The sequence below is a fragment of the Pongo abelii genome, chromosome 1 (genome assembly GCF_028885655.2).
Source record: "Pongo abelii isolate AG06213 chromosome 1, NHGRI_mPonAbe1-v2.0_pri, whole genome shotgun sequence".
NCBI lineage: Eukaryota > Metazoa > Chordata > Mammalia > Primates > Hominidae > Pongo > Pongo abelii.
Genome location: NC_071985.2, coordinates 228073026 through 228100416, shown reverse-complemented (window position 1 = coordinate 228100416; position 27391 = coordinate 228073026). Strand labels below are relative to the sequence as shown.

Below are 27391 nucleotides of genomic sequence, written 5' to 3'. Positions count from 1 at the left end.
GAAGCGGGGGCAGAAAGAGATGCGGGAACAGACAGGCCCCACCTCGATGTTGCCACCAACTCGGGCGAGAAGCGGGGGCAGGGGCTTGTCCCTGTCACTCTTCAGCTGCCTCCGGGATTGTCGTCGTCCACCTGGGGAGCAGCCCACCACAGCTCCTCAGGTGGGAGCCCAGAGATTCCTGATCCCCCTCTTCTGACTCCCAAGGACAGCGGGACCCCAGACCAGCCCCGCTCCTGCTGCCATCAGCTCCCCTGACGTGGCCTCAGCAGTAGCCCAGACCACTAACACTGAGACTCACTCTGTCCTTCCGGTCTCTCTTCAAAGTCCTCATCCTCATCCTCAGAGCCAATGGAATATTCTGACTGGTTATCAGAGAGCTCATCCTGCCACTCTGCAGGGGGCCAGACAGAGGGGCACAGAGTGAGCTGTACAAGCAAAGCCCACCCTCAAGTTCAAGCATGCCCAGGGCCACGCCGAGCCCCTGCACCCCAGCTCCATAAAAAGGCAGTGACAATGACAATGGCCCACATACTTCCCATGGGCTCATTTAGTAATCCCAACACCACCACATTATACACTAAGGGTACTATGTGTACCCACACATTACACATACTGTTCTGTGTGCAAGGGGCTTGCCCAAGGCCACATCACGAGCAGTGGTGAAGTCACTGAACTGAGCCACACCTTGTTCCCCCAAACACCCAGCACCTCTGCACCTGCCCCCAGTCCCCTTTCCTCCAAAAAGCTGCCTCCCAGCTCCAACCAGCGCCGCCCAGCGTTCCTGGCCCATACCTCCCGGGGGGGGGTCCTGCACAGGGATGCCCCAACAGAATCCTGCCCCACCCTCCGCCTCTGGGTATGGGACACCCGTCCCTCCTGGCACACTCGCCCAGCTCTCCCGGCCCGCACCTCCTGGGGGTTCTGCACACGGATGCCCTGACAGAATCCTGCCCCACCCTCCACCTCTGGGTGAGGGGCACCCATCCCTCCCTCCCGGCACGCACCCTGGTCCTCCTGGGAGGCGTCGTTGTAGTTGACCTGCTTGCGGATGCGCTTGCCCTTGCCCAGGTTGCGGGCCAGGTCCTCCTGCTGCTGCTCGTAGTGGTGCCGCAGCAGCTTCTCCCAGTAGTCGGGATCCACGTTCTCCTCCTGCTTGATGATTTCCCGCTCCACCTCCTCCTGGGGACGCAGCACCACGGGTTCCATGGGTGGAGCCATCTCTGCCCTCCTGGAAGCCTCAGGCTGCCTCCACCTGACCTGCCCTTTGCCCCCTCAGGGCTCAAGGATTAATGGGATGACCTGCCTACTCCAGGAAGCCTTCTCTGATCACCCCGGCCCTAGCTAGGCTTCCTCTCCCTGCCCCTATCCAGTCAATCATTTACTTATTCATCCATCCATTCACAAAGCAAGTATTTCCTGGCCTCGTGCCAAGCACTGGGGTACTGAGTTGAATAAGCTCCCCCGTGCCTGCCCTCAGGAGTCTCCTGGTTTCAAAGGAAAAGTCATGAGCTCACCCGATCTGCACGGAGAGTGAGGAGCAGAGGAAGAAAGGGAAAGGCCTCCAGGAGAGACCCACAAGGAGCTCCTCGGGGACGGCTGGGGTTTGCCCGGTGGAGAAGGGAGAAAAGTGTGGGGTGGAGCAGGCGTGGTGGCTCATTCCTTAATCCCAGAACTTTGGGAGGCCGAAGCAGGTGGATCACCTGAGGTCAGGAGTTCAAGACCAGCCTGGCCAACATGGCGAAGTCCTATCTCTACTAAAAATACACAGATTAGACGGGCGTGGTGGTGCACGCCAGTAATCCCAGCTACTTAGGAAGCTGAGGCACGAGAATCACTTAAACCTGGGAGGCGATATTGCACCACTGCACTCCAGCCGGGGCGCCAGAGCGAGACTCCATTTCAAGAAAAACAAAAAAGAAAAGTGTGGGGTGTTCTGGAACGTTGGCGGCCCAGGTGCAGGGCCGAGATGCAGGCCCTGAGGAAAGGGCGGGAGGGCGCAGCCGGGTAGGGACTGAAATCAGACCCCGGGGACAGGGCTCTATGCAACGGGGTGGTAGATCAGCTTGCACTTCAGAGAGTGGGGAAGCTGGACTGGAGCCGGGATGACGCCACGGAGCAGGCGGCTGATGTGTGCAAGGGCAGTGGCCAGCCCATGTGGCTGTATTGCCCTCAGCACTGCCTCCGTCCCTTCCCTCACTGTTGTGTTTAGTCCTGAGCCCGCGAGTGAGGCCACAGGGGCGCGGCGGGGAGGGCGGAGCACGTGGTTGGAGGGCGGAGCACACGCTGGAGTGCGGGGGGTAGGGGTGGGGGGGTCACAACGTGGAGGGCGGGGCTGCGGCTGGAGGGCGGGGTCACAGCAGGGAGGGCGGGGTCACCGCTTGGGCTGGCTGCGGCGGGAGGGCGGGGTCACAGTGGAAGGCGTGGCCACAGTGGAGGGCGGGGCTGCGGATGGAGGGCGGTCGGGACCTTACCACGCCGTCCTCCTCGCGCACCACGTACTGCGCCACCTTGAAGGAGCTCAGGTACTCGTTCATGTTCTGTAGCTCCGTGTCGTCTGTAGCGTCCTGGTTCCGGTCCAGCAGCTTGGAGATAGCCGCATCGTCATAGTGGATCACACTGCTGTCCTCCACGTCCTTGTTGTCACCTGGGGAGCAGGCAAATGCAGTGTGAAGACAAAGACTGCCCTGGTCCAGCCCCCGGGACCCAGGAACAGACTCCCAACAATGGCCCTTCCCATCCCCACCAGGGGCTGCAGCTGAGAGGCATGGTGACCAGACAGAGGAAACCGCGCTGTAACAGCCCCACTCGCTGCCCACCCGGCAGTCCCAGGACGCCCAAGTGAGGGCAGGTCAGGGAACCCCTCCTCTGCAGGAGCAGCCACCTGGTCGGAGGAGGAGCTGAGGCTGGGCTGGGTTGGGTTGGCCCCTACCTGGCGGGGTGCTACCGTGCTTCTTCTTTGCACTGGCGGCCAAGTTCCCCCCTTTGGAGGACTGGACATCAGGGATGGGTGTGACCGGCCTCTGGCCCTGAGACATCATGCCTGTCAGACAGAGGAGGAGAGCACTGGTGCAGGACCACAGAGGGCTGCAGGGTTGGCGGGCAGTGCCCAGAGACACCACCCTGGGCTGTCCTAGCCAGGAGACACAGGTGGGGGGTGCAGAAGAGAGGCTGTGTGTTGGAGCGGGCAGGGACCCCAGCAAGCCCTGGATGGGTGTCTCGGCGGGGCCACCCCAGTCCCCTGCCACGCTCCCTCGGAACAGAGGCCCACCCTCCACATCGTCCTTGAAGAGCTCCTCCGTGCCGAACTTGAGGATGTCGTCCAGCTCCTGCTTGGTCATGGACCCCGACTTGGAGCCGAGGCCGGGCCGCACCACCAGGTGGGTGAGCATCATCTTGCGCTTGGCCACCTGCGTGATGCGCTCCTCCACCGAGGCCCGAGTCACGAAGCGGTAGATCATCACCTTCTTGTTCTGGCCGATGCGGTGGGCGCGGCTGAAGGCCTGGGGAGACCTGCACCTGAGCACCCATGGCTCACCCAGGGCTCCAGGCAATGGAGGAGATCACACCCATGAGCTCAAGAGCATGGAATGCGCTGCATGACTGTGTAGGGAAAGGCATGTGGTGCGTGCACCGCTGCAGCTGGGCTCCCTCCCTGACTGCGGAGCCTCCCATGAGCCTGGGTGCCAGGCTGGGTTTGGAGTGGAAAAGCTTCCAGCCATTGGAAGCAGGCAGGACTTCAGGTGTGCAAGAGTGTGTGAGGGATGACACGGCCAGTGTGCTGGGTGTAACTGAAGCCACACAGAGCTTCATGGGGGCCACGGGAAGGTAGGAGGCTGCATTTCCCTGTGCGCGAACCACTAATGGGACCACAAGACCATGTGCTGAAGACGCGCAGCCACCTTCTGAGGGCAGCAAGGAGCTGAATCTGCCCCGTATAATACAAGGAAGTGCCTGAGACTCTGTGCAGCCCTGCATGAGGTGACCTGGGTGTGGCCGTGTATATCTGTGTGTGTGCATGGGCGCACACACGTGTGAATGAGATATCAATTTGTTTGTGTTCCCCTACATTTGTAAGCGTTCGATATGTGTGTCCCAGCGCACGAGAGGGGTGGCCAGGGACACTAGGGTGGTTCTATTCCCATAGCCCCTCCCCCCACAGCCCTTCCATCCTTCCTTATCAGCCCCATCTGCCCCTTGCACTATCTCATCCTCCCCCCCACCTCCGACAGGCCCCACTCTCTGCTCCCCACTCCCTTCAAAATGCGTGCCCCTCTGGGTCCCAGGGCTCCCTCTTCCTGCCTCCCTCCATGGCCTTGGTCCTGAGGATGATGGGAAAAACCAGATCAGTGGCCACTACGAACTGCTGTGCGCCCTGGGACACTTCCCCTGCCCTCTCCAAGCCTGTTTCCTCCTCTGGACAAGAACGGAGCTGGAGCCATGGGGGCCAAGCTTCCACTCACTCCCAGGGCCCCTCTTGGGGCCAGGACTCCACGGGTGAGGGAGGCCCACAACACCAGGGTAGGTGAGGGGGTGATGGCAAGAAGGGCATGAAGGACAGAACCTGCCTGAGGCCCGGGATAAGAGGCCCCCTGGGAGGGTGGTGGGCGGCAGCGGCACAGACCTGGATGTCATTGTGCGGGTTCCAGTCCGAGTCGTAGATGATGACAGTGTCCGCCGTGGCCAGGTTGATGCCCAGGCCGCCTGCCCGGGTTGAGAGGAGGAAGCAGAACTGCTGGGCCCCGGGGGCTGAAAAAGAGAGGCCAGCAGATGGGGGTGTTGGGGGGGTACGCCTTGGGTGGGGAGAGGGGCGTGGCAGAAAGGATGGGGGAGAGAACAGAGAGAAGGAACTGCAGCAACAGATCCCTGGCAGAGAAGGACAAAGCCGGAGACCCCATCAGAGACGGGTGGCCACAGCTGCACTCAGGGGAGCCAGAGGAGGCCTGCCCAAGCCCACTTAGCCCCCAGCGAGCTCTGAGCCCTGGTCCAGTGGGAGGGCGCTGGAATGAGGAGGTCAATTTTCAAACCCCAGATGAGCAAAAAACAAAGTGCAAGCCGCCAGCAAGTACAAGCAGAGCCCTAGAGAGCTCAGAGTCCTTCATGTCCCCGCAGCTTCCCACCCCTGGCTTCCCTTAGCCCACCAGTGCTGCCAGGGCAGCCCGGAAAAACTCAGGGGCACAGCTCCGGGACCTGGGGTCCCACCCCACTGGGCAACCCTGTCACAGGATGGCTGGTTCTCAGCCTCTCAGGGCCCTTCAGTGACCTGGGACTGACCACAGCCCCCACTGGAGCTGCAAACAGGCCCCTGGCACACCCAGGGCTTCAGCCACTCCTGCTTCCACATGTGGCTGGGCCACGTCTAGACCCTGAAACTCTGAACTTGCTATTCCTCCTGGCTCTCTGGCACAAGTGTGTGAGAGGAATCACTGCTTTGGGCGTTTGGAGAGCATGGCCCCAGCTCCTCTCTAAGGGCTGATGCTCCAGGGAAACAAAGCTTGTTACTATTTGCTGCAAACTTGCTACTGAAGCTTGCAGCCGACTGCTTCCCACTACAGAAGTTTCTTTTGCTACAGGAGGAACTCCACCGGCAAGACCCTCCTGACCTCCACCCTCGCCTCTCCTTCCCAGGCAGGGAAGACCAAGCATGGGTGACTCTGGGGGAAGAACCTGATCATGTGTGGCCCAGCCCGTTCACTCTCTCCTGCCTCTGGAAGTGGCCCCAGGTAGCACGTGCATCTCTGTACCTCCTGCCACCATTCACCATACGGCAGGCTCTGTCCAACACCACCAACACCACTTGTAACTGGGGCCTACCTGGCATCAATATTAGAGGCCCCCGTCTGCGTTTCTCATTGTCTAACTCCATTCCCAACAGGTGTTATCTACTGGGCGCCTCAGAACTCCGATTCCATGGGAGGAATCCTTTTAACATTGGAAACTCGGGAGAAGCTGCCGCGACCTCGGACTGGCCTGCTGTCTTTAGCTGTTTGTGGGGCTGCTCATCACAACACCAGCTGGGTGACCTGGCTAAGAACCAGGCCTGGGAGAAGAGGCCAAAAAGGAGTCTCAATCAGAACCCTTGGGCAGGATGGGGGTACCATTGAATCTGTCGATCGCCTCCTGTCGGAGGCCCCCGGTGATGCCACCATCAATCCGCTCATACTTGTAGCCTTCGTACTCCAGGAAGTCCTCCAGGAGGTCCAGCATCTTGGTCATCTGCAGGGGAGACGGGCACGTGAGGAACTGCCAAGGAGCAAGGGGCCCCATGGGCCATGGGCAGGGACCCCCCCCCACAGCCAGGGGAGGACAGAGCTGCCTCCTAGGTGGGGAGACAGCTGGGACCCAGGCAGGCCCAATGCAGGACTCTGGGGAGGAACAAAGCTTCCAACCTCACCCCTCGGAGCCAATCCATCCTCCTGCCCAGCCCCACAGCCACTTGCGTAAATCAGGGCTCTGACACGAGCCTCCCCTGCTCCCACCACACAGAATTAAGTTCCATCTCCCTGCCCTGTTATTCAAGGCTCTGCAGGACGAGTGCTCCTTCACAGCCCCCAGCCATTCCAAACTACCTGACTCTCTTCCTGGAATACCCACCCCCTTACTGCCTAGGGAACACAAACATCACCTCTGTGATGTCTTCCCTGATTTCACTCCTCCCCATAAGAAAAGAAAGGCAGTCCCTTCTGAGCTCCCATGACCCCGTATAATTCCCTTTATTCTCAAGAGAGAGTTTAGCTGGATATAAAACTATCAGCACACATTTTCCCTCAGTGCATTGGAGATTTTGCCATGGTCTCTGCCACCTGTTGTTGTTAAGAAGTCTGAGAACGATCTGGTTGCCCTTATTTTGTAGGTACTAGGTCTAAAGTAGCTAGGGGTTCTAAGTGTCTACAGGTTCATTTATTTATATTTATCTTGCTTGCTATTCCAGAATGCACTCCAGATCTGAGACCTCACATTTCTCTCCAGGTCTGCAAACTCTCAACAAATCCAACTTCTTCACCACTTTTTCTATTTCTTCTGCAACTCCAAATGGATGATTGTTGGAGCATCTCAAGGTGTCTTCCATGTTCTCTCTGTTTTATCTTTGTCTCTGTACACTGCATTCTGGGAAAATGCCTCAGCACCAGGTTCCAATTCATCAATGTTCTCTTCAGCAGTGTTCAGAGTCTGTCCAGTCTGTTGAAATGTTTTATCTCAATTTCATGCATGTTTCTATCCAATTGTTCCTATTTCAGTTCTTCCTGCTTTTGCTTAATTTCTTCTTTATTTTAGGGTGTCAATTACTCCATCGTTTTTGAGGATCCTAAACACATCTATGGTAAAGTCTTTTCAGGCTATCCTATTCTTTTTTTTTTTTTTTTTTTTCTTGAGACGGAGTCTCGCTCTGTCACCCAGGCTGGAGTGCAGTGGCGCGATCTCAGCTCACTGCAAGCTCCGCCTCCCGGGTTCACGCTATTCTCCTGCCTCAGCCTCCCGAGTAGCTGGGACTAGAGGCGCCCGCCACCAGGCCCGGCTAATTTTTTTTGTATTTTTAGTAGAGACAGGGTTTCACTATGTTAGCCAGGATGGTCTCGATCTCCTGACCTCGTGATCCGCCCGCCTCGGCCTCCCAAAGTGCTGGGATTACAGGCGTGAGCCACCGCGCCCGGCTTATCCTATTCTTTTCTCTCTCTCTCTCCCTCTCTCTCTTAAGAGACAGGGTCTTGCTCTGTCACTCAGACTGGAGTGAAGTGACAAGATCACAGCTCACTGCAACCCTGAACTCCTGGGCTCAAGCAATCCTCCTGCCTCAACCTCCCAAGTCGCTGAAATTACAGGGTAAGCCACTGCACCCAGCCCCTATTTTCTTATTTGGATTCTATTTATTGTTTTGGGGGATGTCTCAGCATTCACTTTTGTATGGGTTTGGAATTGGGGTTCATACACTCATTTTGGGCAGGAGGGCCCCGTCTCTGTCACTTGCCCTGCATGCACATTTCTGGAAGCTGTGTGGTTCCCATTACTTGGTATCTCAAGGCCTCTGACCAGACTTGCGTCTCGTGTTGGTATCGAGGTACTGGGGGGATGTGGATCCATCTCCACTCCAGCCCACTCCTTGGCTCAGCCCCGGTCTCAAACTTGCCCTGCTTTCCAGTATTCTTCGGGCTGAAGCAGCCCAGCAGGGTGACCTGGGGCTGCAGGCGGCGGACGCTGCTTCCAGTTGATGTTTGTGCACAAGGAGCCATAGCCCAGACTCTGGGTTTGAGCAAGGGGCCTGGCTCAGTCGGCCCACGAGAGGAGCATTTTTAGCCCCATGACCCTGTAGGACCATCACTGTGGCCTCCAACACAGAGCTGACCACAGGGTCGGGTACCTGTCCCTTGAGCTGTCTCCCACAGTAGACTGAGCAGCTTGAGGACAGGGACTAGATCACTGGTTCCTGCACCCATGTGCCAGCACAGAGCCTGACTATGACAGACGCAAACAAAGGGATGGAGGAAGAAATGAACACACCTGAGCCGGTGGCCCTGCCTCCAAGCCAAAAAGCCAGGTGCCAGTGGCCCCTCAGGGCCTATTGGAGAGAGGGGCTCCTCCCAACCACACCCCACGGCCCTACCTTAATGAGAAGCCAGGCTGCAGGGGAGAGGGCCAGGGCAGGGGAGGAGGGGCTGTCCTACCAGCCTGGACATGCAGACCAGAAAGGCAGGTGCGGGGAGATGCTGCTCTTTATGGCAAATGTGTTCTGAGCTCCTCAGCTGCATCATGCCAGGGCACGGGGGAGTGACCCCTGACACACAGTCACATGACCCACATGGGAACGGCACTGGGCCCTGAGGGGTGCAAGTTTGCGCCCCCAAGCATCAGGGCAGGATGCTCTCTGTGGGATGTGGAGCCGAGGCGGGGGTGGGCAAGGGCAGTGCACCTGGGAGAAGATGAGCACGCGGTGCCCCTCATCCCGCAGTTTCTTCAGCATCTTCTGTAGCAGCATGAGCTTCCCTGAAGACTTGACCAGGGAGCTTCCATCGTAGGAGCCATTGGGCAAGACGGGGGCCTCCTGCAGACACAGCAGGAGGTGGGGCATTGGTGGGCTCCCCTCACCTCTCTGACTCTGCACCAAAGGGGCCGCAGGGAACAGACAAGTGCTGAGCAATGGGGTGACAGCCTGTCTGCCCGCTGAACATGAGACCCACACCCGAGCCAAGCCAGGCTTCACAGTGTGGGGTAGACTGTGGGTCCCATGGCCCTGGCTCCAGGGCCCCCGTTCCCAGGCAGGGCTCACAGCCGCACCAGCCCTACCACAGCAGCGGGTTCCACGGTAAGTTCCCCAGCACCTACCAGAGTGGCCACAGGCAACCTCCCATGATGGCCAGGGAAACCTACCATGGCAGCCACAGAAATCGCCACGATGGCCAGGGGAACCTATCACAGCGGCCACAGGGACCTACCATGGCGGCCACAGGCACCTACCACGGCGGTCATGGAGAAGCTGCCATGATGGCCGGGGAAACCTACCACAGCGGCCACGGGGAAGAGGTAGGGGTGGTTGCAGCACTTTTTCAGGTCCATCATGATGTTGAGCAGCGACACTTGGTTCCCGCCCCCCTTGGAGTTCAGCGCCTCAAAGTTCCGTGTGAGGATGAACTTGTAGTACTTCCTGCAGCAGGGCACGAGGAAAGGCAGGCTGGGTCAGACCCGCCTCCGTGAGGGCTCTCTCTGCTCTGCAGCGGGGCTGGAAGCTGGTGGCCAAGCACCCATTTACAGAGAGACCCAAGGGACCCCCAAGAGGTGAAGCCACCGGCCTGGAGTCCCCCTGCAAGTGACTGGGGGACACTGCTAGCACTCAAGCGACCCAAACTCTGGTCACTAAAACCTGAGAAGAGGCCCCACGAAGAAAGTGTATGCAAAGCATGAGCCCAGGCCTCAGTGAGGCTGAAGAGCCCTCCACCCACCTGGGAAGCGGCCCAGGAGACCAGTCCAGGGGAAAGGGCGCGCACAGGCTGCTCCGGGGTCAGCCCACCACTCACTTCTGCATCTGGCTCAGCTCCACCCGGACGATGAGCTCGGTCTTGGCCGGCATGTTCTTGAACACATCAGCCTTGAGCCGCCTGAGCATGTGCGGCCCCAGCAGGTCATGCAGCTTCTTGATCTGGTCTTCCTTGGAGATGTCAGCAAACTCCTCCAGGAAGCCCTCCAGGTTGCTGCAACAAAAAGCTGGGATAACAGCCAGGAGCAGAGGACCGGGGCAGGGGAGGCAGGGTGCAGAGCGCCTAGCCCATGTAGGCCAGCTGGCTGGTGAACCAGGGAGCCCTGTCATTGCCCTGGGTATCATCTCAATTTCTGTCTAAGCCTGTGTCGCCTCCACACATCACAGCCCTCTTTTCCTCAGCCACACTGGACACCTTCCCATCCTCAAAACCGTCCTGGACAGGAGCTCTCTATTACCCAGATAACAGATGAGGAAACTGAGTCTGATGAGTGCCCGAGTTGATACAGTCCAGCTGTGCCAAAACCGACCCTCAAATCTACATCTCCTGGTGGCTCATGCCTGTAATCCCAACACGTTGGGAGGCCAAGACGGGCAGATCACCCGTCGGGAGTTCAAGACCAGCCTGGCCAATATGGTGAAATCCCAACTCTACTAAAGATATACAAAAATTAGCTGGGCATGGTGACACATGCCTGTAATCCCAGCTACTCAGGAGGCTGAGGCAGGAGAATCGCTTGAACCCAGGAGGCAGAGGTTGCAGTGAACTGAGATCAAGCCACTGCACTCTGGCCTGGGTGACAAAGTGAGACTCTTTCTTTAAAAAAAAAAAAAAAAAACTGCATCTCCTGATTCCAAAATCGACACTGTGTACCCTCAATCCCCCATTCTGAGCAGGCAAGTGGAGGTAGGTGAAGATGAGGAGGATGCAGCAGTGGGTTCCAGCCACCTGGGAGCTTGCCTCTGCCTCCACCACGGTTGCCCATGTGAGTCACTTGGGTCTCAGTGGAGGGAAAGGAACCTGCCAGGGGAGGCAGTCCAGGAAGAGCCCCAGGTGGTCTAGGGCAGAGCTAAGGAAAAGTCGTGGTATTAGCAGCAGTTTATATTTACCAAACATTCCCGTGTGCCCATGCCACCCACCCCAACACCCTGCTCCTGCAGGAGGTCAAAGCGGGGACATTGCTAACGCTCCCATTTTACTGATGAGGAAGCAACGGCTGAGCAGGTCTCACAGCCAGGATTGGCTATTGATCCGTCTTCACTGGGGCCACCCAGCCCCACCACCACCTCCCTGGCCGGATCCAGGTGACTCACTTGAACCTCTCTGGAGTCAGGAAGTTGAGGAGATGGAACAGCTCCTCCAGGTTGTTCTGAAGGGGAGTCCCTGTCAGCAGCAGCTTGTAATCAATCTTGTAGCTGTTTAAGACCCTAAAAAACTGAGGGGAGGAGAGGGGGGCCCGTCAGGGGGCTCTGGGTGGCCCCTCGCCCCGGGCAGCTCTGGGGTCTGGAGGCCAGCGCCACCTACCTTGGACTGGTTGTTCTTGAGGCGGTGGGCCTCGTCTACCACCAGGCAGGCCCACTCGATGGAGCCCAGGATGGCCTGGTCGATGGTGATGAGCTCATAGGAGGTGAGCAGCACATGGAATTTGATCTGCACTTCTTTCTGGAGAAAAGAGGGGCATTGGGGAGGAGACGGCTGGGAGCAGAGTGGATCACAGTCCCAGGAGACAAAGAGCCAAAAAGGAGGTGTGCACAGGAACCCACAAAGGCTCCACGGAGCCCTGGGCCGGCCAGCCTAGGACCAGAGGGGCAGATGCTGGCCACCAAGCAGAGGGGCATCCACTGAGGCTCAGAGCACAGCCCTGAGAGAGGGTAGTGTGGAGGAGAAGAAACGGCCTCCGCTTGTAACAGCTCCAGTGAGACAGGGTCTTACTCCCACCCCCCATCCTGGAGTACAGTGGCACAATCACCGCTCACTTGCAGCCTCCACCTCCCAGGCTCAAGCAATCCTCCCACCTCAGCCTCCCAAGTAGCTGGGACTACAGGCATGCATTACCACACCCAGCTAATTTTTGTATTTTTGTAGAGACAGGGTTTCACCATGTTGCCGAAGCTGGTCTCAAACTTCTGAACTCAAGTGAACCGCCCGCCTCGACCTCCCAAAGTGTTGGGATTACAGGCGTGAGCCACCGCGACCAGCCCTGGCTCTGGGCTTATTACTTTCTTTCCACTCTCACCTCATCCTAACAAAACATACGAGCTCAGTTGTGTCCTTTATCCCCCACTCCCCCCAGGGTTATGTTTGTTTTTTGGAGAGAGATCTCTCTATGTTAACTAGGCTGGCTTCAAACTCCCAGCCTCAAGCAATCCTCCTGCCTCAGTCTCCCAGTGTACTTGGAATACAGGCGTGAGCCACCGCACCTGGCCTTGTATCCCCATTTAAAGCTCACGGGGCCTCAGGCTGGAGCATTCTCCCAGGTCCCCGTGGCTAACACATGGCAGAGCCAGGATATGAACAGAGAAAGGGACCTTGCACTTGGGGTTTAATGCCCTGAGGTTGCTGATTTGAAATTATTAATCATTTTATTGTTTATTGTTGAATTTGTGTTTTCTAACAAATATCCCAGGGGACAGTGGAGTGTGTGCCGGGGGCATGAAGCCTCCCTGGGACAGGTTCTCATCCCCTGCTCCCCTGCCCCTGCCTGGTGACCGCTGTCCCCCTACTCCCCCTGGTGGGGGCCTGGACCTGGGTGCTGGTGGGGAGGGGGAGCCAGGCACCCTGTCTATGCACCAAGTTCCAGGACAGGGCCTGGTGCCTCTGAGGGTCTGCACTCTCCCGGTGAGGATCCCCACACCTGAAGGAACACGACTTTAAAAAGCAAATTTAGGCCAGGCACAGTGGCTCCCGCCTATAATCCCTGCACTTTGGGAGGCTAAGGTGGAAGGATCACTTGAGGCTAGGAGTTGGAGACCAGCCTGGCCAACATAGCGAAACTCTACTAAAAAATACAAAAATCAGCCAGGCGTGTTGGTGGACATCTGTAGTCCCAGCTACTCAGGAGGCTGAGGCAGGAGAATCACTTGAACCCAGGAGGCAGAGGTTGCAGTGAGCCAAGATCACATCATTGCACTCCAGCCTGGGTGACAGAGTGAGTCTCTATCTCCAAAAAAAAAAAAACAAAAAAAGCAAATTTAAAACACCTTGGCATGCTGAGAGAGAGACCGCAAAAGAAAGGAAAAAGCTGTTTTCCTGCGAGCCCCACATTTTCATTTTGCACTGGGCCCCTCCAATGATGTAGGCCTGTCCTGTCCTGCCCCAAGCCTGCCTCTCCCAGCAGCCCACGTGCCCATTGACAGAGCAGAGAGGGCCAAGGATGCCGTACAGCACAGGCTTTGCCTGCACGTGGTACCTGGGTTTGCACACAATCTTTTAGCTGAGCATCGGTCTCCTCGCCTACCTAGGTGAAGAATGCTATGAGAACTCAAAGAGCTAAGTCTGTTTCTCAAAAAATCAGAAATAGAATTACCATATGATCCGGCAGTTCCACTTCTGGGTGTATACCCAAAAGACGTGAAAGCAGGGACACAAAGGGATATTTGCACACCCATACTCCTTCCCATCAGCGTTACTATCACTAAAAGCCAGAAGCGGCCCAAGTGCTTATCAACAGATGAACAGATATACAAAACGTGGTCTATCCCTGTGATGGGGGTTCTCCAGCCTTGGAAGGAAATTCTGCCCCGTGCCACACATGCATGAACCTCAAGGACATTCTGCTCAGGGAAATGAGCCAGTGACAAAAAGACAGATGTTTCCCGATTCTACTCATATGAAGTACCCAGAATAGTCAACCTCGTGGAGACAGACAGTAGACGGGTGGCTGCCAGGGGCTTGAGGTGGTGGGGATGTTCATGTTTAATGGGGACAGAGTTTCCATTTTGCAAGATGAAAAGAGTTCCGCAGATGGGTTGCATAACAATGTGAATGTATTTAACACTAATGAACTGGGTTTTTTGTTGTTGTTGTTTTGGGTTTTTTGAGACAGAGTTTAGCTCTTGTTGCCCAGGCTGGAGTGCAATGGTGCTCACTGCAGCCTCCGCCTCCCAGATTCAAGCGATTCTCCTGCCTCAGCCTCCTGAGTAGCTGGGATTACAGGTGCCCGCCACCACTGGCTATTTTTGTATTTTTAGTAGAGATGGGGTTTCACCGTGTTGGCCAGGCTGGTCTCAAACTCCTGACCTCAGGTGATCCACCCGCCTCAGCCTCCCAAAGTGCTGGGATCACAGGGGTGAGCCACCGCTCCCAGCTGTTTTTTTTGTTGTTGTTGTTTTTTTAAAGAGACAGAGTCTCACTATGTTGCCCAGGCAAGAGTGCAACAGCTGTTCACAGACACAATCATGGCGCACTACAGCCTTGAACTCCTGGGCTCAGGCAGTCCTCCTGCCTCAGCCTCCCAAGTAGCTAGGACTACAGGTACACACCACCATGCCCAGCTGAACTGTACTCTTAAAAATGGTTAAGATGGTAAGTTTTACATTATGTGTATTTTACCACAACTTTTAACAATAAAATAATTAAATAGTAAATATAGTAGAAGAGCCAAATCAGCGAAGCGCTTGGTACACGGCAGGGTCCCAGCGTGGCTCAGGGGAGGTTCTTTTGCATCTAATGATCCAGGGGCTCATCCATCTACAAAGTCACCTGTGGGATCATTGATTCATTCACTCATTCAGCAGTTTCCGAGCATCTCTAAGAGCCACAGCTGCTAGGAGGCAGTGGAGGAGGCCACCATGAGGGACTCGGAGGGCCTCTGGGAGGATCCACCAGCCCCCAAGGCTGTAGCACTGACATTTTCTAGGGGCCAATGGCTGCAAGTCCTCGTTCCTCAATGTGGAGAGTGTTTAGAAATGCAGAGGCTCAGGCCAGGCGCGGTGGCTCACACTTGTAATCCCAGCACTTTGAGAGGCCGAGGTGGGTGGATCATGAGGTCAAGAGATCGAGACCATCCTGGCCAACATGTGAAACCCGGTCTCTGCTAAACATACAAAAAGTGGCTGAGTGTGGTGGCACGGGCCTGTAGTCCCAGCTACTTGGGAGGCTGAGGCAGGAGAATCACCTGAACCTGGGAGGCAGAGGTTGCAGTGAGCCCAGATCGCACCACTGCACTCCAGCCTGGCGACAGAATGACACTCCATCTCAAAAAAAAAAAAAAAAGAAAAGAAAAAGAGATGCAGAGGCTCGGGCCCCACCCCAGCACTGCTGGGTCAGAGACTGCACTTTAACAAGACCTTGTAGGGTTCACAGCACCATGAGACCTCATGCTTATTAACTCACTTGACTCTGTGGGGTGTGTCTGTTAACTCCATTTTGCTGAGAAAACATTGAGACCCAGAGAGGCCACGTGACTTGCCAGAAGTCACACAGCTGGTACACTGCATTGAATAGCGTCCCCCCAACATTCACGTCCACCCAGAAGCTCTTTTGCAGATGTAATTAGTTGTCCGGGCACGGTGGCTCAATGCCTATACTCAGCATGCTTTGGGAGGCTGAGGCAGGAGGATCGCTTGAGCCCAGAAGTACAAGACCAGCCTGAGCAACATACGGAGACTCCATCTCTACAAAAAATTTAAAACTTAGCTGGGTGTGGTGGTGTGTACCTGTGGTCCCAACTCCCGGGAGGTCAAGGCTGCAGTGAGCTATGATCACATCACTGCACTCTAGCCTGGGTGACTGAGTGAGACCCTGTCTCAGAATAATAATAATAATAGGCTGAGCACGGTGGCTCACACCTGGAATCCTAACACTTTGGGAGGCCAAGGCAGGCAGATCGCCTGAACTTAGGAGTTTGAGACCAGCCTGGGCAACATGGTAAAACCCCGTCTCTACCAAAATACAAAAAATTCGCTGGGCATTGCAGCATGTGCCTGTAATCCCGGCGACTCTGGAGGCTGAGGCATGGGAATTGCTTGAACCAGGAGGCAGAGGTTGCAGTGAGCTGAGATCGTGCCATACTGCACTCCAGCCTGGGCGACAGAGTGAGACTCTGTCTCAGAAAAAGAATAATAACAATAATAATAATAATAATAATAATAATTAGTTGGGGCCAGGCACAGTGGCTCACTCCTGTAATCCCAGCACTTTGGGAGGCTGAGAAGGGTAGATCACTTGAGGTCAGGAACTCAAGACCAGCCTGGCCAACATGGTGAAACCCGTCTCTACCAAAAAATACAAAATTAGCCGGCCATGATGGCGCACTCCTGGAGTCCCAGCTACTCACGAGGCTGAGGTGGGAGAACCACTTCAACCCAGGAGGGGGAGGTTGCAGTGAGTCGAGATCACCCCACTGCACTCCAGCCTGGGCGATATAGTGTCTCAAAAAAATAAATAAATAAAATAAGTAGCTAAGATGAGATCATACTGGATTAGGGTGGGCCCTGCATCCAGTATGAATGATGTCTTTATAGGATGAGAAACAGACACAAAGGGGAAAACCCCATGTGCTAACAGAGGCAGAAACTAACGCAACAGCTGTAGGCCAGTGAACCCCTGCCGCCACCAGGAGGCTGGAAGGAGGAAGGAAGGGTTCTCCCCTAGGACTTTCAGAGGCACATGGCCCTGCCCTCACCTTGATTTCCAAGCTCCAGCCTCCAGAACTGTGACCGAATACATTTCTGCTGTTTGAAGCCACCCCATTTGTGACACCTTGTTACAGGAGCCCCAGAAAACTGACATGGCTGTAACTCAGCCTCTAGGACAAGCCTTTCAGAGCCTGCCGGCCTCGGTAGCCCTCCCAGGCTGAGGGACCCCAAAGGAGTACAGGGCACCCGTGGTCCCTGAACTAGGCCGGGGGGCCTTCCTACCGTCCTTCCAAGGATAGTGAGCCCTCACCTTCATACGGAACACCTTCTTCCCACTCCGAATGGCATTGTCCTCAAAGGAAAACTCGTTCTCCCGAATCACCGAGCGGCTCTCCTTGTCCCCCGTGTAGGTGACCACATAGAAGTCGGGCGCCCACATCTCAAACTCGCGTTCCCAGTTGATGATGGTGGAGAGGGGTGCGCTAACCAGGTAGGGCCCTTTGGAGTGGCCCTGGAGAGAGAGGCCAATGCCATGAGACCACCTGCCCTTGGCCAGGACCAGCCACCCCTCCTGGCCGCCTGCCCCGCCTGCCCACCTCCTTGTAGAGGGAGTAAAGGAACACGATGGTCTGCACCGTCTTGCCCAGACCCATCTCATCGGCCAGGATGGTGTCAGTGCCCTGGGCCCAAGAGAAGCGCAGCCAGTTGAGGCCCTCCAGCTGGTACGGGTGCAGTGTGCCGCCTGTGGAGTCGATGTACCACGGCTGCTTGTCGAACTTGACCGTCGGCTGCAGGGGAGGCAGCGGTTCAGACACGCCCCAGATCCTGGGCCACCAGAGTCCACACTACAGGCCTTTGCACATGCAATTCCTTCTGCCTGGAACACTCTTCCCACTCCTGTCTGTCTTCCTAACTCTTCTCCAGTTCTTGGATGGAACACCTCTTCCTCTAGGAAGCCCTCCCTGACTCCCAGCCTGGCTGAAGTACTCCCACAGTGTCCTCCCATGGTGGCCCTGTACTTCTCCCATCAGGGAAATTTCCCGACTGTTGAATTCTCTGACTTTGAGCCCAGGTTGTCATCACCACCTTGGTCCTGTTCACTGCCTCCTCTTGAGCACCATACAGTGCCTGGGACATGTGGTCACTTATTCACCATTTTTTGGATGAACAACAAAACGAACATCTATCTGGGGCATTCGCAATGCGCCCAATAACTGGCTCCTCCACTTGATCCACACATTTACCTTTTTTTTTTTTTTTTGACAGAGTCTCTGTTGCCCAGGCTGGAGTGCAGTGGCACGATCATGGCTCACTGCAGCCTCAATTTCCTGGGCTCAAGGGATTCTCCCACCTCAGCCTCCCTAGTAGCTGGGACCACAGGCACACCACCATGCCTGGCTAATTTTTTAATTTTTTGTAGAGGTGGGATCTCACTATGTTGCCTCAAACTTCTGGGTTCAAGCAGTCCTCCCACACCGGCCTCCCACAGTGCTGGGATTACAGGCATGAGCCACCACGCCCGGCCCATTTGCCTCTTGATCCTGCTCAAGGTCACTGGCCCCATGCAGTCCTCCCAATGGACCAGGCCCATCCGCCTTTCCCCAGCATCTGACAGGCTCCTGATAGTCCCAGGCCAGGCCCTCCGTGTTCTGTGGATACCCACCAAGGGCCTCTAGAAGACAGTGTGTCTTCTGAAACAGCTACCCAGGGCTCACTGGCCCTCGTCTCCTCAGGGCCAACTCAGGGCCAGGCGCTAGTGGACACCCAGAGAGCTCTGCTGAGTGAGTTGTCCTGGGTCTCCTCCCAGGTGAGAGTGGTGTGTAAGTAGCATGTCAGCTGCGGTGCTATGAGGGGCCTTCCAGCTGTCCTAGCCTACGTGGGCATGACACTGTCTGCATATGCCATGAGGGCCCAAGGAAACGTCCTTTTGAGAACACGCACCCCCTGCACATTCAAGTCTGGGGTGGGCAGGCCCTGGCAACCCCGCCCACCGCTGCCCCACCCTCCCCACTCACGTCCACAATGGGCGTGTCCGGCGGCTTCTCCTGCTTGTCGTCCCTCAGTTTCTTGCCCTTCTTGAGCAGCCTCTTGGGCAGCCTGGTGTCTTCTCCCAGCATCAGCTCCCTGGGAAACGGCATTGGAGGCAGGTGAGCAAGGCTCAGACCAGAAGCAGGTCCCGGCAGCCTGTGCCTAGCAGCTGGACCCCTGCGACCCACCTGTGGCCCCAGTAGGCCTGCTTGAGGTTGTCGTAGTAGGGGATGTCAATGTCATCGATTTCCCAGGTGCACTGGTCGTAGGGCAGGTCTTTCCACTTGATCAGGTAGTGCACATCCCCCTTTTTGTCAAAGCTGCAACAAAGTGAACAGATGTGGGTCGCTCAGAGCAGTGGCCACAGCACGGGTGTGATGAAGGGCACCTCCCAGGATGCAGAGCCACTCATACCCAGGGTCCCCTCAGATGCTGGGCCCAGCCAGGAGGAGGAGACGAGGGCAGAAGCTCCAGGAAGGTGCAGCGGCTTGCCTGGGGCCACACAGGGAATGAGAGGGGGATGTGGCAGAGCTGGAGAGGGACACAGAGGCCAGCTAACAGAGGAGCAATGAGCCAGCCTCCCGCATCCTTTGCAGCCTCTGTGGCAGGGATGAATCCCATTTGTCACGGGGTCTGGATTTTCACAGGAGTTCTGGATTTCTAAGTTGGAAAGTTCTCTTTCCTGCCAATGAACTCAGTTTTCTAACTTAAAATACGTGAAGCACTCGTGCAGTGCCCATGTAGGGTGAGGAGTCATCTCTGCAAAGTAGATAAGGACGCAATTCCTGCGTGTGAGGTGGTCTCTTCTGGGGACACAAGGACCCAGTGACCAAGCCCAGCAGCACACAGCTTGATTCTGGCCACTGGGAGGGTCCTCAGGGCCTCCCACCCACCCAGGCTAAGGCAACGAGGCCAGAGGAGTGCTGGAGGGCCGGGCCGGGGCATGGCTACCCCACACAGCAGTGCCGAGGAGGCATACAGACCCGGTGAGCAGCGGCTGCTGTGGGCCTGGGAGCCATTAAGAGAAAGACCGATCCCCAGTTACCACGGAAACCAGATGTTTGTTTGTTTTCCAATACATAATTAATTGTTTTGCAGATTGGGGGAACAAATCTGGGGGAGATTCACCTGTCCCACTTTGGGGCAGAGAGAAAAACTACCATGTACATTTTTAGCATGCAATTTAGCAAAGGTAGAAAACCATGGGCCAATTCATTGCCGGGCTCAGGTTCCCACAGGAACTGACCCTTGAAGGTCATTCTCAGGGAGGCCTGGGGAGGAAAAGGGGGGTGGTCCCATAGTTGAAGGGGACAGCTTTTTCAAATTCCACGCCCTCCTACTGAAGACCACCCACAGCCAGCCTCTGGCAAGCTCCTGTCACCCGTGCAGCAGCCTGTTCCCTAAAAGGGCCTCAAAGCTCAGCAGTTGGGAACCGGGATTGAAATCTGAACATCTGGCTCAGGCTCTTCACCTCTGCTCTACCCAACAGCTGCCTGAAGCCAGAAGCACTGGGTGTCAGAGGCCACCGATCCTAAGCCCCTCAAAAACAGAGGCCACGGCGTAGCTGGGATGGGGAGCACAAGCTCCAAGCGCCACCAGGCAGCGGGTACTCTGGGCCCCACCCCAAGGCCCATCTGTCAGCCACCACCAGTTCTCAAGCACCTCAACTCAAGAATCAGCAGGCATTCCCACCACCCAGCAAATCAAAACCAAAGCCCACGGGCCTCCTGCCTTCGGCTCTTTGTCCCAGCCTCCTGCAGCCTCTGATTGCTAAGGCATCCCAGAGAACTGCCAGACTGCTCCAGGAAGAGCTGCTGCTGGGGCACTGGGGGGTGCAACAATAGCTAAGAAAGTAGGTCCTGCAGTCAGAAAGCATGGGGTTCAAATCCCAGCTCCACCCTGTGGCTGTGTGATTCTGGCGACTTAACCTTGCTGTGCCTCTTCTCACATCAGTAAAACAGAGGTGAAAGTAAGACGCCTCCCTCCCTGGGTAGGCAGCGCTCAGTACAGCCAGCTGCTGATACAAACACGGGGCAAATGTGGACATACTCCAACATCTCGGGCCTCCCGCGTCCTCAGAACCCTCCTGCTGGTATCAAGCACTAACCCAGCACGAGGGTCCCAACGCCCCAGGGGTGTGAACACGTGTGCATGAGTGTGCCAGCATGCATGGGACAGCCCCTCTAGCAGGTCAGGCAGATCTCCAGCACTGGGAGCCCTGGGCCCTTCCTTGTGCCCCTGCTGTGCCCACATGTGGTTCTGCACAGCAGCCCCAAAGCAAGGGCCCTGGCGCCCTGCGCTGCACCCATTTTACAGGGCAAAGAAGCTGACGCAGCCCGGCCCCAGCGATGGGCAGGATGGCTGCCTGCAGGCACACACCTGTGGTTCAGGATTCGGTGAATCATCATCCACTCTGGCTTGATGCCATAGCGATAGAAGCGCTCCTCCATCTTGGCATAGAGGGGGTCCTTGTTCTTCCTCTTCTCGCTCTTGCCGTCTTCATCCCCAGAGCCGTAGTCAAAGGGGGGCGGCTCGTCCATGTCGTTCTTTCTTTGGTAGTTGCGATACATCACCGTGTGGTACAGCTCCAGCTGCTCACGGAGGGGCACGAGTCACAGAAGGGAGATGGACCATGGCCCCCTGCGTCTCCCTACCCAGCTCCTCTAGCCCCAGCCCAGGTCCCAGGCAGGACAATCCTCCCGCTCAGCACCACCCCAACTCCCAACAGCACCCCTCAGTCGAAGGCGCTTCAGCCCCTTCCCGCCAGCCCGAGAGGGTCCAGGGCTCACCAGGTCCCGGGCCTTAGCACAGCCACCCTGCCGGGCACTCACCTGTAGCTCCTTCACCCAGGAGCAGTGCCAGTAGGACAGCCCTGCCCACTTGACAAAGAACTCTCTCTCAGGGATGCCCTCCAGGGGCTTGGGTGGAGGGAGGCTGGGCTCCACGTCAGGCCCCGGCAGCCCCACCATGAAGGGGGCAGGGGGCTCCGTCCACCTCCAGTGTAGAATCCGCTGGACTTTGCCCTTCAGTGGGGGGCACTGTGGACAGAGAAGGGTCCCCAAGGTGGGGCTCAGCTGCAGGGCCCCACCCTGAGGCTCCCGTGACAGCAGGTTGCCATGCAGGCTCCCTCCCATCAGTGCCACTGTCCCCAAGTCAGAACAGTACCACAGTGACGCCATGACATCCACCCCGTCCCCAGGAGCCACATGGGTCATGCACACAGGAGATGGGCAGTGGGGGTCTGTGAGACCATGTGGCCCTTTCACTCAATGGTGAACTTATCGGCACCCAGAATATCTGAGCCAGCATAGGTGAGACTGCCACGTGCATAGGACAGAGGGGGAAACTGAGGCCCACTCGGCAAGGAACAGCAGAGCAGGGAGCAGAACATGAGATTCTGGATTTCCCCTACCTTAGGGCTTCCCATTGCCCCCTGAAAAGAGGTCACATCATTGTGTGGCCCCCAAGCACTCAGGGAGCATGAGCCCCGTGCTGGAGCCCAGGGACACAGCAGCCCCATCCACCATCCCTCACCCGGGGCGGGGCTGCACCCAGGCACCATGCGTCTGGGCTGGGACAATGAGGCCCCATCTCTGGCAGCCCACAGACACATTGCAGGGGCCCTGACAGATGCTAGGGTGACAGTGAGCTGCTGGCTGGCAAAGGCGAGAAATGCAACAGCCACAAACCACACCACCTGGACCCTGAGATGGGTGGGAGCAGCCTTGGCCCTCCAAGGAGGCAGTGCTGAGTCTGACTGGACAGGGTCGCGGGTGACTGATTCAGGGAAACAGCTCTGGTGGGGATAGCAGGTCCCAGCTCTGCTACTACCTGTCCTCGGAAACTCGTCCAAGCCTCCAGAGCCTGCTTTCCCATCTGTAAAATGGCCCACCCCTTCCTCCACCTACCAGATTTGTGGTGCCACATCACACCTGAAGGCATTCTGGAGGTGCAAGGTACACCACACAGCCAGCCTTCCTTTGGCCTTGGTGACAGCAAAGGCTGAGAGGCAGAGGAGGAGGAGGAGGACATGGGAGGCAGGAAAGGCTCCTCCACTGGCTCCTGGGGGAGTGGAAGGGGGGACCCTTCCTACCCAGGCCATGGACCCTCCTACCCCCATCCCAACCCCTCAGGCAAGAAGCTGAGAGGAACGCCACTCCTGCCCCCCTCCCATCCCCAGGGCCTTCCGTCAATCCTAGGAAAGCACAGAAGGCTGCACCCCTCAAAAGGGTCCTCCCCTGGCCCCTACACAGACACAGACAAGTATGCACATGGATGCACGCGCACACACACACACACACAATGCACACAGGATGGCCCAGGGCTAAAGGCGGCACAGCCCAGGACCTGAGGGGTGGGGGATCTGGCTCCACAGGGGGCAGGGCAGACAGCTCAGAGCAAGGGGCCTTCCGATGTCTACTGTGATTGGGGGGCGACGGATGGGGGGGTGCCCCTCTTCCTGTAGAAACTGAGGCTCTGGCCCTAGGAGCCTCCTGCCCTCTCCTTATCCCCAGCCTTGGAACAGGAGCCAGGTCTGGGGTGGCTCCAGGAACCTGAATCTGAGTGGACAGTTCTGCCCTTGTGTGGCCTCAGGCAGGTCACTCTGCTTCCCTGAGCCTCAGTTTTCTCATCTAAAAAGGGAGTAACATGCCTCCTGCCAGAATACTCAGTAATGTTAAAGGACACTGTAACGGATGTGGAGCCCTTGCAGAGCACGTGGTCACTGAACAGTGGTCGCGGTGTTGGCATGATCACCACACCTGTCTGCCTTTCCCTAACACTCATGTCTCCCGTCTCTAGGGGAGTCAGACGCGGAGAAGGGCGCGGGGAAGCTAGAGTGGGCGGGGCCTCGAGCGGCGCGGTCGAAGCTTTGCGGGATCGGCTACCGAGGCGGGGCCGGAGCCGGCAGGGGCGGGGCCTTGTGAGGAGGGCAGGCCTTCCCCTGGGGGCGGGGCCTGTTCCTGGGGTGGGGCGGGGCGTCCGGCGCGGGGCGGGCGGAACACTCACAGTACAGCGCGGGCAGAGCCATTCACCGTTTGGGATCTCGGGCAGCGGCGGGTTGAGGCAATGCAGGTGGTAGGAGGAAGGGCAGGCGTCGCAGCAGAGCAGCTCGCCCCCGTCCTTGCACACGCGGCAGAACTCCATGTGGTCGTCCTCCTCCTCCTCGCAGCCGCCCTCCTCCTCTTCGTCGTCGTCGTCCTTCGGCTCCCACTGGATCCCCTCCTTCTCCTGGGGGAGGAGGCCAGGTGGAGGCACCCTGGGCGGGGTCCCCGCTCCACCAGGCCCGACTCCCTCCCTCCCCCACAGCATCTCCCCGCATTCTGCCCCCAGATGAGGGCACAGGGGTGGGGAGCCAGGCGAGGCCCCGCCCCCAGCCCGGGGCTCTGCCAAGGCTTACACAGTGGGGGCAGCTCCACTTGCCCTCGGGAGCCTTCTCCAGCTCTGGGTCCAGGCACACGAGATGGTAGGCCCTCGGGCAGGTGTCGCACAGGATGATCTCCCCACCCTGCTGGCACACCTCACAGTAATCCTGGTGGTCTGTCTCATAGCCGTCACCATCATCAACTAGGGTAGGGGAGAGGCAGTCATGGAAGGCCTCATCCACACTCCCAGCACACAACCAACTGCATCGCCCCAGGCCAGACAGGCACAGAGTAGATGCCTAATAGAGGGTGGATGGAAAGGTGGGTGGGTGAATAGACTGATGGTTGAGGTGGTAAAAGGGTGAGGAGATAGAAGATGGATAAAAGAAGGAAAGAAGGAAGGAAGGAAGGGTAGGAGAGTGGGTGAATGGGTAGAAAGATGAATGGATAAATGGATGATGGATGGATAGACAAATGGATGGACAAATGGATGGATGGATGGATGATGAATGGACAAATGGATGGACAAATGGAAATGGATGGGTGGACTGATGGATGAACAAATGGATGGATGGATGGACAAATGGATGGATGGATAGGTGGATGGAAGGATGGATGGATGGATGGATGATGAATGGACAAATGGATGGGTGGATGATGAAGGCAAAAATGGAGGGATGGATGGATGGATGAACAAATGGATGGATGGATGGATGGAAAAATGGATGGATGGATGACGAATGGACAAATGGATGGATGGGTGATTAATGGACAAATGGATGGATGGATGAACAAATGGATGGATAATGGATGGACAAGTGGATAGATGATGGATGGATGGACAAATGGATAGGTGGATGGATGATGGATGGACGGATGGATGGATGGGCAAATAGATGGATGATGGATGGACAAATGCATGGATGATGGATGGATGGATGGACAAACGGATGGAGGGACAAATGGATGGACAGATGGATGGATGGATGGGCAAATGAGTGGATGGATGGGCAAATGGATGAATGATGGATGGACAAATGGATGGATGATGGATGGATGGATGGATGGATGGACAAGTGGATGGATAGATGGATGTACAGATGGATGAATGGACAAAAGGATGGATGGATATATGGATAAACCAAATGGATGGATGAATGGATGGACAAATAAATGGACGATGGATGGACAAATGGATGGGTGATGGATGGATGGACAAATGGATGGATGGATGGATGGATGGATGGGCAAATGGATGGGTAATGGATGGACAAATGGAAGGATGGATGCATGGATGGATGCATAGATGGACAAACGGATGGACGGATGGACAAAAGGATGGATAGATGAATGAACAAATGGATGGATGGGTGGACAAATGGATGATGGATGGATAGATTGGTAGATGGATGGATGGATGGATGGATGAACAAATGAATGGATACTGGATGGACAATGGATGGATGGATGATGGATGGATAGACAAATGGATGGATGATGGATGGATGGACAAGTGGATGGATGGATGGGATGGATGGATAGATGAATGGATGGAAAGATGGATGGATGGGTGGATGGATGGACAAAAGGATGGATGGATGGATGGATGGATAAGACGGACGGATGGATGGGTGGATGGATGAACAAAAGGACGGATGAATGGATGGATGGATGAACGGTGGATGGATAGCTGACAGATGGATGGACAAATGGATGGATGATGGATGATGAATGAAGGACTAGATGGATGAAGGATGGATGGATAAAAAGAAGGGACTGAGGGAAGGAGGGAGAAGGAGGGATGGGAAGGAAGGTGAGGGGACAGATTGGCGTTAAGTGGCTGGGGGGTGACTGAATGGAGGATGGCGATGAGACGAAGCATTTCCCTCTCCAGTCACCACACTGCTAATGCAAATGCCCTGGGGTAGCTCCCACCATAGGTTCCTTGTTCTTTCCTCACTGGGACAGGATGCCTCTCCCCAGACAGTAGAGACCAGGGCCGTGTGGGAAACACAGGGGCCCCACCTGGCTAAGACATGAGGGTGCCCTCCCCCTGCTTCCCATGGGGAGGTTCCATGCCCCGCACATCCACCTAGCAGGCTGAGAACCCTCCAGATGGGGAGTCCTACTCGTGCCCTGCTACATCCACCCAGCAGGCCAAGAACCCTCTGGAAGGCGAGTCATACTCCTCTTCTTCTTGCGCCTCCTCTTGCTCTTCTTGCCCAGGGCTGCAGAGCACTCGGAGCGCACGGAGGCGCTGTGGATGCTGGCGCTGTCGAAGTCCGACTCCTCCCTCTCATCTTCTTCACTCTGCAGAGGAAGACAGGGTCCTGTGATCCCAGGGCCTCACCCAGAAGGCTTCGCTGGCCCGAGCAGTGTGGGGTGGGACAAAGCACAGAAGAGGCTCTGGAGACACAGTGCTCCCTGTGATTCACCTCAGCCCCCCACACAGCTGAAAACCTCACATTACAGCCTACCTGTCCAGCCCGATGTCCCACCACCCACCCAGAGCCCTGCTCTCCAGCCTCAGACACTTCCCACAATTTCCACCTCTGAACAGCTCCCCAGGCCCTGCCCTCCATCCTGCCAAACTCCTAAACATCCTTCAAGGGGCAGCCCTAGGGACAACTCCTCCAAGGAGTCTTCCCAGATCTCTCCTTTACTGGACCTATTGTGGCTGCCTGTGTGCCAGGTCTGGCCTGTCCTGTCTGACAGGTACATCACGGGCTCTCCACCAGCGAACATGCCTGCCAGGTGACGAGTGCTACAGGACCACGGCCCACTATGGTTGAGCAGAGGGCCTGGTACACAGTAGGTGCTCAACAAATATCTGCTAAGCTGAACTGGACCGTCAGCTCCAGGGTGGGCCACACCTTCTCTCCATGCTCCCCTCCAGACCTAACACTGGCTCCTGCCATGGTGCAGGGAAAGAGCTTCCAACTCCACCCCACTGCAGGGCTGCGGTGAGGTGAGGGAGGCAGCTACCTATGGGGGTGAGGAGGGCGAATGCCCCTCACACTCACAGAGAAAAGGGGGCCCCAAGGCTGAGTAAGACCTGGGCTTAGCGTCTGAGCCTGGGCCCAGAGCTGGCCCTGAGGACAGGAGGAGGTAACTGGGGCTCCAGCCAGCCTGATCCTGCCCACATACCACTTCTCTAGGGTCCAGCCCCCACCCAACTACTCCCCTCAAGAGCAGACCTGGGTGCTGGGCGGCCAGGCCCCACCAGAACAGATTCCTCCACCTCCTGCCCAAATGGAGTTGCAGCTGTGGACAGCAGGAGCCAGGACTGAGCTCCCATTCAGGAGGGTGAGCCAGGGGAGCACTCCCTGCCCAGCGTCCAAGCTAGAAGGGCCCTTGGAAGGATTCAATCTAAACTCCTCATCACACAAATGGAGAAACTGAGGCCCAGCACACCTGCATGTAGGATGGAAGGAGAATAGGGGAGGGGTGTGACCTG

General features: G+C 56.8%; 1 protein-coding gene across 7 annotated transcripts in view; it reads right to left on the bottom strand.

The window, feature by feature from the left end:
• Positions 1-27391, bottom strand: part of CHD5 (chromodomain helicase DNA binding protein 5) — a 75879-nt gene that overhangs the window by 20647 nt on the left and 27841 nt on the right. For 6 of the 7 annotated variants that reach the window (XR_008517111.1, XM_024254075.2, XM_054542116.1 and 3 more), the window contains exons 7-28: positions 26121-26244; positions 23970-24136; positions 23579-23800; positions 21403-21609; positions 20951-21162; positions 18760-18891; positions 18559-18667; positions 17140-17331; positions 16854-17054; positions 11490-11627; positions 11279-11400; positions 10005-10178; positions 9493-9634; positions 8903-9034; positions 6096-6213; positions 4622-4746; positions 3269-3500; positions 2930-3040; positions 2472-2644; positions 1005-1179; positions 299-391; positions 43-131 (exon numbers count right to left, since the gene is read on the bottom strand). Coding sequence is in view for 6 of the 7 variants with exons in the window: in XM_024254075.2 (XP_024109843.2) it covers positions 43-131; positions 299-391; positions 1005-1179; positions 2472-2644; positions 2930-3040; positions 3269-3500; positions 4622-4746; positions 6096-6213; positions 8903-9034; positions 9493-9634; positions 10005-10178; positions 11279-11400; positions 11490-11627; positions 16854-17054; positions 17140-17331; positions 18559-18667; positions 18760-18891; positions 20951-21162; positions 21403-21609; positions 23579-23800; positions 23970-24136; positions 26121-26244 (3390 nt within the window). In the remaining variant the exon portion in view is untranslated. The remainder of the gene's footprint in view (positions 1-42; positions 132-298; positions 392-1004; positions 1180-2471; positions 2645-2929; positions 3041-3268; positions 3501-4621; positions 4747-6095; positions 6214-8902; positions 9035-9492; positions 9635-10004; positions 10179-11278; positions 11401-11489; positions 11628-16853; positions 17055-17139; positions 17332-18558; positions 18668-18759; positions 18892-20950; positions 21163-21402; positions 21610-23578; positions 23801-23969; positions 24137-26120; positions 26245-27391) is intronic. The other variant, XM_063715440.1, reaches the window with a different exon arrangement.